The following is an 11995-nucleotide window of genomic DNA, read 5'->3' as shown; positions in this document are numbered from 1 at the left end:
CAGATTTATGTTGCCCTGGCTGAGCGCCGGTTGGGCCTCGTCTGGGGCGGAGACCTGGGAACCCTGAAAGTTGTGAGGAGGGCGGGGACCCAGCCACCTCTTAAAGGCCCGAACTGGCCCTGAGGTGCCGAACTCACGCCGGCGGCCCTGGGGAGCCGAGAGTCGCAGGCCCGGCTCCCGCTCGCCTCGGCGCCCACCTGCCGCCATGGGCCGCTACCGCGTCCGGGTGGCCACCGGCGCCTGGCTCTTCTCGGGGTCGCTGAACCGCGTGCAGCTGTGGCTGGTCGGGGAGCGCGGGGAGGCGGAGCTGGAGCTGCGGCTGCGGCCGGCGCGGGGCCAGGTCAGGGGGGGCGGCGGGGACCCCGATGCCCCGCGGCCGGGCCGGGCGGGGAGGCGGGGCGCGGAGCAGCGCGCACGGGGCGGCGGGGCCTCCAGGAGCCGGGCGCCAGGCTCAGCGGGAGAGGGACGGAGCCCGGCCAGGGAGGGGCTCATCCCTCCCTCCCCGAGCGTGGTCCTTGCAGCCTCCGCTCGGTTCCCGAGTGACCCCGGGCCGGTGGCATTATGGAACCTGGGTTCAGGGGGACGGTCCCCCGAGGGCGCGGGCGCGGGGAGAGCGCAGCCAGCGGACGGGGCAGGTGACGAGGCTCCGGGTTCAACCCAAGACCCTGGGGCCTCGCCCCGCGTCCCTCGTCCTCTCGGTGCGATGGGGCGTCGGAGACCTGCCCGCAGGTGTTGGCAGGAGGCGGCGCCGTCCTTGGAGGGTCGTCACCTGACTCCACAAAGGACCCCGCACCCCCAGCAGACGTCCCCTCCTGGGTCCCCGCTACTGAGTGTCACGGGGTCCTGGTCCCCACAGGTGGAGGAGTTTGAGCACGATGTCCCCGAGGACCTGGGGCCACTGCAGTTCGTGAAGTTGCGCAAACACCACTCCCTGGTGGACGACGCGTGGTTCTGCGACCGCATCACGGTGCAGGGCCCAGGCGCGGGCGAGGAGGCCGCCTTCCCCTGCTACCGCTGGGTGCAGGGCGAGGGCGTGATGAGCCTGCCCGAGGGCACAGGTGACAGGCTGCCTCGGGGACCTGGGTGCAGGGCTGGGGCGCCTGGGGGCTGGGGGAGGCAGGGGATAGCACTGAGGAGGGCCCGAGGGGCTTGAGAAAGGGCGAGCTCAGCAGGTCCAGAGTGGAGAAGAGGGGAACTGGGGGGAAATTATACAAAGGATTAAGAAGCCTGGAAGGGGGCTGGACAGGGAACTAAGTGACGTGCAGATCCCCCCTCCCAAGGAGGCGACACAGGTCATGGGCGTGCAGCAATGCTGGGAAACAGAGGAGCCAAAGCCAAGTGGAAAGGAGATCTCTCTGTGACTGGGAGCAAGTTAGGGCAGGGACAGGTAAGGCTAGGACATGAATGGGGGGTGACCCCTGACAGGAGTCAGGTAAGGGAAGCAATAAATGACATGAGGTGGAGCTGGCTTGGCTGTGAAACATGGAAGCAACTGTGGGGCGGGGAGCACACTGTCGTGCCCATGAAGGAGGACAGCTAACGTGGCATCTGTCACCTTAGAAATAAGTAGGAGAGACGTTGAGGGAAGTGACAGGTAAGGAGGGAAAGGTGAACTCTGTCTTTGAGGCACAAGCAAGGAGGGCAGGACAAAGTCAGGTTACCAGCTGTAGGTATGTGGCGCTGAGGATCGCTGAGAGGAAGCTGGGAAAGGTAGCAAGTGGGGCCGTTCCTCAGCTCAGAACACAGGGAACATCTTGTCCCGGGGACCCGGTGATGGTGTAGTTTGCGGAGGTCACAGAGGGAAGTGTCCCTGACTTGAAATATGTCATTTTGGAGAACAGGTTATGGTGTGGACAGAGGAGGACTTGGACAGTGGAAATTAACTAAGTAATATGGGATAATGTAGGATATGTGTGGACATTTCAGCTGATTAAGAATGAAATTTATAGATAATGAAGAACTGGGACAGACAGATAAATGTGAGTTAAGGGTTATGATAGGGTGTCAAAAATGGATTTTTCTCTCAGGACAAAAATGAGATCTGAGATTGGTGAAATCAAGAAAGGGGAGTGTATGAAGATGAATGACTAGAGAATTAAGCAGGAGAGACAGAGAAAAAGGCAAAAGAGTATGATGCCATACAATTAAGAAACAGGAGATTGTGCTCCCCAGTGTTTGCAATATATCCTAATAATCCGGAAACACCATTCAGAAAGAATATATGCATCTCTATTATCGTAGCAGCATTATTTATAATAGTCAAGATCTGGAAATAGCCCAAGTGCTAATCAGCAGATGAGTGGATTAAAAAGGTGTGGTACATTTATACCATGCAATACTATACAGCTGTAAAAAAGAAGGGTTTTTTTGCCCTTTGGGACAGCATTGATTGACCTGAACAATATTATGCTGAGTGAAGTAAGCCAGTCAGAGAAAGTCAAGTATCACAGGATCTCACTTATAAGTGGGATCTAACCAACACAATAAACTGATGAACAACATACACGCAGAGGCATGAACGCATGGAACAGCTGGACAGACCCTGGTGCAGAGGGGGCAAGCAGAGATTAAGCAAAGAACTTATATACATGCACACTTAATCAATGGATGCAGACAATAATGTAGTAAAGGCCTGGGGTGGGGCAGGGGCTGGGAGGAGGTGGGTAGAGGGAGGGGGTTACGGGGACATCTGTATTACTGTCAACAATAAAATTAAAAAGAAAGAAACAGGAGATTGGAAGAAGCCAGGGCATAGCATGGCACTGGAGAAAGCATTGATGTCAAATGCCTTAATGTCTCCCTAGCTCGCCTGCCGGGAAGCAATACCTTGGATGTGTTCCAGAAGCATCGAAAAAAGGAACTGGAGGAAAGACAGCAAATCTACTGGTGACCACCCTCCCAGTTCACATCCCCTCCCTGACAACTTCATCCATCACTGACTTCTACCCCCTACTTCCTACCCATCACTGTCTTCTACCCCCTTCCATAACCTTAATTCCTGTCTCCTAGCTGGGCCACCTGGAAGGAAGGGCTCCCCCTGACATTAGCTGCAGGTAGTGTGGATGATCTACCTCCAAATATGAGATTCCATGAGAAGAAGAGGCTGGACTATGAATGGACAGTGAATGCAGGGTGAGGAAATGGTCAGAGTGGGTTGGGGCTGGTGCACCCAGAAACAGGTAGGATTTGGTAAATTGATGGTTGTTATGTCCTTGACACCTGTTCTAGGATGATGGAGACTGCCCTGAAATATGTTTCCACCCTCCTGAGGTCATGGGACAGCCTGGAAGATTTTGATCAGATCTTCTGGGGACAAAAGACTGTCCTGGCTGGTCAGTGGTTTCCCCAGGTCTCCATAACACCTTGATGGTCCTTTTAATGAGCTATCTGTCACACTCCACAGTCCCCAAAACTACTTGCCAAAAGAGGACTTATACGTGGGGATCTCACAGAGGCCTCATGAATGAAAATCTGTGGGCTGGGTATGGAGGAGTCATGTGACTAAATCCCTGGGGTAGCCTGGAGGAGAGGGACATGGGGTTGTGGTGAACACCCTCCTCCTCCCCTCCTCCCTGACCCTCAGGGAAGGTTCAGCAGCGCTGGCAGGATGATGAGCTCTTTGGCTACCAGTTCCTCAATGGCGCCAACCCCATGCTGCTGAGACGCTCCACCTCTCTGCCCTCCCGGCTGGTGCTGCCCTCGGGGATGGAGGAGCTTGGGGCCCAGTTGGAGAAAGAACTCCAGGTACGCCCTCCAGCCCTCTATTGTCTTCACTTTGTCTTTGTGGGGAGGTGAAGTGCTGAAGGGAAGGAATCAAAGGTGTCAGGGAAGGGAGGCTGTGGTAACCAACTGTTCCTCGGTGCAAGTCCTCTGCTGGAAAAACCTACAGATGATAAAGTATGTAGAGAACAGCATGAAGGCTGGATACAGCCAATAATGTAGACCTTCAGGAATGCTGGGCAAGGAGCTTGGACAACCAGAAAAGGGGAGAGTGGCATACCTGTGACAAAGAATCAACTGGCGTGTCTAATCCTAAAACTACCTCTGCCACAGACAAGCCCCATGTCTCTAGGGAAGACTCCTTTCATGGGGTCCTAACCTTCTCTGTAAAGTGAGAGGACTTGAACTTGATGCTCTGGTGCTTCCTTTAGTTCTGCCCCTGGGACTCTGGGAGGGATGTAGGATAATGTCAAGAAATGAGACTGAATGTCTTTCCATTTCTTCCCCTTTGCCCTGTCCCTCTAACCATGGATACATTCCTTCTTTCCCCAGAAGGGTTCCTTGTTTGAGGCTGACTTCATCCTGCTGGATGGAATTCCAGCCAATGTGATCCAAGGAGAGCAGCAGTACCTGGCTGCCCCCCTCGTCATGCTGAGGATGGAGCCCAGTGGGAAGCTGCTGCCCATGGTCATCCAGGTGAGGTAACCTGGGCACCCCCCTCCCAACACTGCTCTGTGTTCAACCCCAACCTCTGCCCAGGGACAAGGACAGCTGGCTCCTGTCCCCCACCCCTGCCTCACTCAGTGAGACCTGTCCTTGTCTCCAGCCTCTCCTTTCTACCTCACAGCCTGCTCACTGCTCACCCGAAATTACCTTTTGAGAGTCATAATGGTCTCTGTTGGTTCCCACCCTCAGGCTACTCAATGTCTTTCTGACCTTTGAATCTGTGGAATATCCCTTCTTTCTCAGACATCTTTTCTCCCTTAGTTTTAATCTGTTTTTATTAATCCAATGATGAGAACCATCAGTTATCTCAAATTTCAAATTTCTCTTTCCTACCCTACCATCCTAACTCACACCCTGGTCAGGTTTCTCGAAGTCACACTGCGCTCTTCCCCCTGCTAGTGAGAGGATGAGTGGAAGGGGCCTCATTCCTCCTAGTAGGTTATGACCCCCTGGGAGGCAATAATCTAGTCAGCAGCGTTTCCCACACAATGCTAAGCATAGTGTCTAAGATTTGATGAGGTCAGTGAATGTTTAATTCCTCTTTATTGCAGATCCAGCCTCCCAACCCCAGCTCCCCCACCCCACCACTGTTCCTGCCCTCAGATCCTCCACTTGCCTGGCTCCTGGCAAAGACCTGGGTCCGAAGTTCAGATTTCCATCTGCATGCGCTCCAGTATCACATTCTGAACACTCATCTGCTGGCTGAGGTCATTGCTGTGGCCACCATGCGGTGCCTCCCAGGACTGCACCCTGTCTTCAAGGTACATCCCCTACCCTCCAAGTCCCACCTCACTCACATTCCAGAGAAAGGAAACAACACGACGACTCTCTAGGATTTTAAAAGCCTAAGCCATCTGTTTGGGAACATGGTAACAAAGCTTCTTCCAGTTGAACGTGTGTCCGTTATTGTAATAAAAAAATTTTATAGCAGTTTGTAAATGGAGAAGAGGAGATGATTGTGTCAGGACCCTAAACCTTTTAGCTTTATTCCTAATGTTCAAAGCATCTTTATGTTGAGATAATCATAGATTCTCATGCAGTTTTAAAAATAGTACAGAGAGACCCCATCCATTGTATTAAGTCAAGTCACTTAGCATACCTTCAGCACTTATGTAAGGGCAGCTCTGACATTCTCCAGCAGAGTCCGGCGTCCAGTAGGAGTATAATTTGATGAACAAAAGTATTGCTCTCCTTTCAGGGAGTTAGCATGGAACTGGCAAGACAAATGGTACACACCAAAAATAACCAGAGAATAGGATCTGGAAATAAGAGTTTGAAATCAAGAGAGAAAGCAATAAACACCATATCTTTGATGGAGAATGTTCCACCACAACTTAGGAATCATTAAGTAGGAGATCAAAGAAATAAAAGAACAGCCCAAGTGGTTATTTAATCTGCCCAATGAAAGGTGCATGACATGGTAGTGAGATAAATGGAAGGAAAATGCAAAGACTGTGTGAGGAGAGGAAATAGCAGTTGCAGCATGCCTGGGTGCAAGACTGGAGAGAGCGCTCAGAGGCCTGAGCTGCTGCAACAACTAGGAGCCACCAGTAGATACCATTGTACTGATCCAGAAATACTGTAATTTTATAAAACAGTGAGCCTAGAACTGATTGCTAGCCAGAAGGCAGCAAAAATAGACTTGTGCTTGCTTAAAAGTGTTTTTGAAATCTTGATGACCCTTCACACATAGCAGCAGGAGAAAAAAATGATAGAGGCTTATGAACCAGAGCAATTGTCAGAAACAATACAGTCAGAAGAAGCCAATTTGAGGTCAAACATGGGATGTTCAGTTTTAGGTCCATAGAGTTTGAAGTGGTAGCAGGATACATGAGTATATAATAGGGAGAACAACTGAATTGTGTTTCTTTGAGGAGTCTCCACCCTTATCTCCAAACCTGTCCACTGCTAGCAGTGACCCCTTTGGATTCTGGGGTAACATAGACGAGGTAGACACTAACGGAATTCCTTGCTCTTGGATTTGATTGACTTCCTGAGGCCTTTGCATCACCATCATCAGTGTGTCTTAGTGGTTAAACCCACCTTTACACTTCAAAATCCCCCTTCCTCAGCCCCTCTACACCTGTCTTCCCTCACCATAACAACTCAGGACGAAGACAAAATTGTCTAATACAAAAGGACCTGCACCCGAGGATTAGATGGCCTTTTTTTTATGGTCAAGGGAAAGCAGGAGAAGTTAACAGTGCTTAATTGGTGGTGGGAAGAGATTTGACAAAGCCCATTTGCTGATAAAGAAAATGGATCAATATGGTTCCATTAATTCTAAAACTACCCTACCCCCAATCCAAAATTGTTAAAATGCGAGATTAAAACAACTAGAGTTTGGAGGAACAGCTTTGAAAATTAATAGGAAGGCTAGTTTAAACTACAAAGATATTTATGATAGAAAATTTATTTAAAAATATCAAAAGTTAAAGGGCTGATTTTCAAAGGACACCTGTCCTCAAGGTGGAAATAATAAAGGTAATGATAACGGCCACTATTCAAGGACGTCTGTGTGCTGGGCAGTGTACTGAGCACTCAGGCACTGTACACATAAGCATCACCACAGCGCCCGTGATGGGAATAGGGTCATCCCCTATAAACAGATAAACAGGACACTTAGAGGGCTTATTATCTTGGACAAGTATCAAAGTAAGAGGCAAAGTGTAGATTAAAATCCTGGTCAGTCAGACTCCAAAACTCAAGTCACAGGGCAAAAGGAGAACCTGAGACTAAGAGCAGAGAAGCAGAAGGAAACCACCCTGCAAATGCACTAGCAGGGAGGAAAGCATCAGGAGGAAAGTCACCATGCTGAGTGCCACTCCCTAAATAAGAAGGACCCAAGCATGTCCTCTATAAACCACCCCCTCTAACCTGCTCTACCCAGCTCCTGATCCCACACATCCGCTACACCTTGGAGGTCAACACAAGGGCTCGGACCCAAGTCATCTCAGATGGAGGTATATTTGATAAGGTAAGGCGGTAATGGAGTGTGGGGCCACCTAACCATCCAACTCTGCATGGCCTCCTGTCACTTTCAAGATTCCAGGCCACCTTGTATGAATTTCCTGACCCTTGAAACCAGGAGACCTTTTTTTTATCCCAATGTCATTAAATCTGAAGAGCCCACATCTGACCCCTTCATATAGTATACCATGTTCTCCAGCTCTGTTTCTCCCCTCAAGACCTGTCATTTCCATTGGCACAGGCATGAGGCACAGGTGGAGGGGGCCATGTGCAGTTGACCCGTCGGGCCATGGCTCAGCTGACCTACCGCTCCCTCTGTGCTCCTGACGATCTGGCTGACCGCGGCCTGCTGGGAATCCCAAGTGCCCTCTATGCCCATGATGCTCTACGGCTCTGGGACATCATTGCCCGGTGGGTGAGAGTGGGAGCTGAGAAATGGAGGGGCATTGGGGACAGTGAGAATGGGGCTTTGGCCTGAGGTCAGCATTGGGCCAAAGGAACATGAAACAGAAGGTCCAGACAGGAGGAGCAGAGGACTCAATCCTGGGAGAGAGAGGAAGAGCATGGGGACAGTGGGTGGGGTCTAAAGATGGGGAGACTGAAATAGTGTCAGCAGGCAGAGTTGTGTGGGTGGGTAAAACCATGGGACCTGGTGGAATCAGGGATTTTGTTACAAAGAGTGACTATCAACCATGTGTATGGAATTCTTGAAACTAATGATCCACATTTTCTTCCTTTCGAAACTAGTATTTTGAAAGAACTAGGGGATGTCACAAAAGGCAAGTCTTGTAAGATACGTCCCCATATACAGTGAGGGTCAGTGGGACAGAGGCCGCAGAAAAGGAGCAGTGGTCAGAGGCTACAGCCTTCTACTCTCAAGGTGCTCAGCTCCCTTCTCCTCTGGGCAGGTACGTGGAAGGGATTGTCCACCTTTTCTACCACGGGGATGACATCGTGAGAGGGGACCCTGAGCTGCAGGCCTGGTGTCAGGATATCACTGTGGTGGGGCTGTGCCAGGCCCAGGACCGAGGTGAGATCTCTCCCCAGAGAACAGAGCTCCTCAGACATTCTGCTCAGAGCCCCTTGTCAGCCATGTCCTTCTGGAGCATGACCACAACACCACATCACCCCCTGTCCCTCCACACAGAGGCATCTTGATCCCATTGCACCTCCTAAGACTCGGGACAATTCTAGAAACTCAAGGAGTGTCCTACTCAGAGAACCCCACGCCTTTTCACAGATGCCTCTAACCTGCCATGGGGCCCAATAACACCAGAACCACAGGCAGTGAGGAATGTGCCCAGGCCCTGAAGGGCTCTCTCTAGGGTTGTCTATTTTCTTACCTAAGGATATGTGAAGAGCTTGTTCCCACCACAGCCCATGGCAGCCCACCCTAGTGTCCCTCCCTTTTCCTCCTTCCTGCTCCTGTCCACACAAAGGATCCAGGCATCCTGCACACCTGCCACAGTGCAAGGTCATTTCTAGACGTGGCCTCAATACTGTGTATATTTTGACTTAAACCCAAACTCAGCACCATGATCCTTGAGACTAAGTTTCTTCGACGAAAGTGCCCCCCTCACCAGTGAACTACCTTCAGGTCCCCAACCGCTTTTTTTATGCATAATGAAGAAACAGCCTTTCTTGGGCTCTTCCTAGATGCATAGTCCTCTCTCTAGTACACATAGGCCGGCCGGACTGTTTCGAATCAGCCTTTAGCTCCTTCCCCCTTCACGCTTCACACCAATACCTTGAATCCACCCACTCCCTCCGTGGGATACCTATAGGCAGGAGCTGTGAGCTGTTTCTTATAACCAGGCCCTGGGGGTACACACATCACTAAGCCACACCCCACTGTGGAGAGGAGTCTTACCTCCGAGTATTGGGGCTGTCCCTTCCCCATCCACCCAACAGCACCTCGTCAGCCCTTCCAGGACCAAAATTACTGTAATCCTTCTTAGTTCTGTCCATCAGGCTTGCTTATATTCTTATCACTAACTCAGTGTGTGTAATCTTACTTAGTTATTCTGTTTATGATCGTTCTTTCCTACCACAGTCTGTTTTGCCCACCAGCACATTCCCAATGCCTATAAAGTATCTGGTACATAGTAGTTCAATACTTTTTGAGTAAATGAAGAATGAACAGTCATTAATTCTAATATATGGACATGCCAAGACATCAGCATTTATTTCCTTATCTCCTTTGGGACTCTAGTTTCTAAACTTTGTTTTTCTCTCTCTAGGTTTCCCTGTCTCCTTCCATTCGCGGGCCCAGCTGTGTCATTTCCTTACCATGTGCATCTTCAGGTGCTCTGCCCAGCATGCAGCTGTCAACATGGGCCAGGTATGGACACCTGAAAGCCTGGGTCTCTGAGAGACAGCATCTGGGCGAGGGGATACCTGAGGGAGAGTTGGGGTCTAGGGTCCTGAATCAGAGTTTCTGAGTGACTCCAGATTCTTCCTCCCCCAGTACGACTGGTTTGCCTGGGTCCCTAATGCGCCATGCTCAATGCGGATGCCCCCACCCACCACCAAAGAAGATGTCACAATGGCCACAGTGATGGGCTCACTACCTAACGTCTGGCAGTCCTGTATTCAAATGGCCACCACATGGCTCCTGAGCCGGCCCCAGTCTGACATGGTGAGTGGGGACCTCTCAAACCCTGAGGGAATGAAGACTGACAAGGAGACTTTAGGGTGAGGGACTGGAGTTTGGGTCCCTGTTTCTCAGAACTAGCAGATGATTATCCTTTCCTTCTGCTTCAGGTACCCCTCGGGCATCACAAAGAAGAGTATTTCTCAGGTCCTGAGCCCAAGGCTGTTTTAAGACACTTTCAGACAGATCTGGAGAACCTGGAAAGGGAAATTGTGGCCCGGAATGAGCAGCTAGAACTTCCCTATGAATACCTGAAGCCCAGCCTCATAGAGAGCAGTGTCACTATCTGAGCCCAAATTGTTCACCCTTCAAATACTCTAGGCCACCACCGTGGTTAACATTTTCCCCTGATATTTACTTTTTCCATGGTCTGAGTTGCTATGATTCTATTTTCTCCTCTTGAGTTCCCTACCTAAATATCTCACTAGCATGAAGCACTGTCCTTACTTCGTTTTCCTAATACAATGACTTCTAACTTGAAACAAACACCCTTAGAGAAATCAACTATCTACTCATGTCACATTTTCTTTCCCCTGGAAATTTTGCCTTCTCCATTTATCATGAAATCATATATAATGACATTATATTATCATTGACACAAGTGATTAAAAATTTGTCTTAGTGGTGGAACTACTTTTTTAATACAGTGGGAGAGAGAAGTCAATTCCATTTTTTTTTTTTCCCTGATCTGGATAATCAGTTACCACAGCACTGTTTACTGAAAATAATGCTGACATAAATCATGTAGCTTTCTATCTATGAATGAGACTAGTTCTTAGCTGTCCAGTAGTTATACCACACTCACATAACTACTACAGCTTTATACTTAACAGAGGCTGCCACTTGATGAAATATTCTTCCAATTTGTTTTTTAGAGGTGCTTTGTCTTTCCTTGGGCCTCTCACCTTCCTTAATAATATTAGGATCAGCTTTTCTAGTTTCAGAAATGAAACCTCTTATGATTTTTATTGGAATTGCTTTGTATCTATTTTTTTAAATCTTAAAGCAAGTTTGCATTTTGAAAAATGTACACTGGGTTATCTTAGGCGTTGTGAATTCAATTTGCTTAGTTTTCTCTACATATTTCACATCTGTGTTCATGAATAAGACTGGTCTATAATGATCTCTTGAGCTATGCTTGTCTTTTCGTTGTTGTTGTTGTTAAGAAGGTTGTAATTCCCCCAAAAGTAAGTTGGGTAGTGTTCCTTATTCTCTGTTATTTGGGGGAAGATTTTACCCAAGATCGGTATTACCTTTTCCTAGAGTGTTTTATACAATTTCACCTGAAGACACTACCCAATTCTGGTGGTTTTTTCATTGGAAGATTTAAAATACCTATTAAGCCCAGCCTGGCATGGCTCAGGAGTTGAGCCTCAGCTTGGGATCTTGGAAGTTGTGGTTCGACTCCTGGTTGGGGCACATGCCTGGGTTGTAGGCTCTGTCCCTGGTTGGAGGCATGAGGGAGGCAGCCAATCAATGATGACTCTCTCATAAGTGGTGTTCCTGTCTGTCTGTCTGTCTCTCTCTCTCCCACTCTGAAATCAATAAGGATATATTTGAAAAAATAAAATAAAAATACATATTAACATTCTTTAACAGTTATGGGGTTATTCAAGTTTTCTATTTCTTTATTCAGATTTAGCTTTACCTTTTGTAGGATTTTTTTTACATTTGATCAAATTTATTGTCATTTAGTTTTCTTAATATTCTTTTATTAATTATCCGCTGCAACTGCTATTATGGTTCCTTTTCTTTGCAAATATGACTTTCTAAATTCATTTTTTTTCTTCATCAATCTTGCCAGCAGTTTATCAGTTATCCTGATATTCTGAAAGAACCAATTTTTGGCTTTTTTGTTCCTGTCAACTGTGTCTTTGTTTTCTAATGCGTTATTTTAAGTTTTGTTATTCATAATTTCTTCCCCTC

General features: G+C 48.7%; 1 protein-coding gene across 1 annotated transcript; it reads left to right on the top strand.

The window, feature by feature from the left end:
- The first annotated feature begins 205 nt into the window (after positions 1-205).
- LOC148091202 (polyunsaturated fatty acid lipoxygenase ALOX12-like) lies at positions 206-11200 on the top strand. The gene is given in 14 exon segments (XM_087826473.1): positions 206-340; positions 857-1058; positions 2805-2886; positions 3010-3132; positions 3229-3332; positions 3584-3744; positions 4273-4416; positions 4998-5207; positions 7337-7423; positions 7658-7827; positions 8325-8446; positions 9657-9757; positions 9884-10054; positions 10180-11200. Coding segments are annotated over 14 exon segments (1992 nt in total). The 3' UTR covers positions 10360-11200.
- Positions 11201-11995: the final 795 nt, after the last annotated feature.

Source organism: Miniopterus natalensis, chromosome 17 (genome assembly GCF_054644295.1).
Source record: "Miniopterus natalensis isolate mMinNat1 chromosome 17, mMinNat1.hap1, whole genome shotgun sequence".
NCBI lineage: Eukaryota > Metazoa > Chordata > Mammalia > Chiroptera > Miniopteridae > Miniopterus > Miniopterus natalensis.
This window is presented reverse-complemented; position numbering and strand designations above follow the sequence as displayed.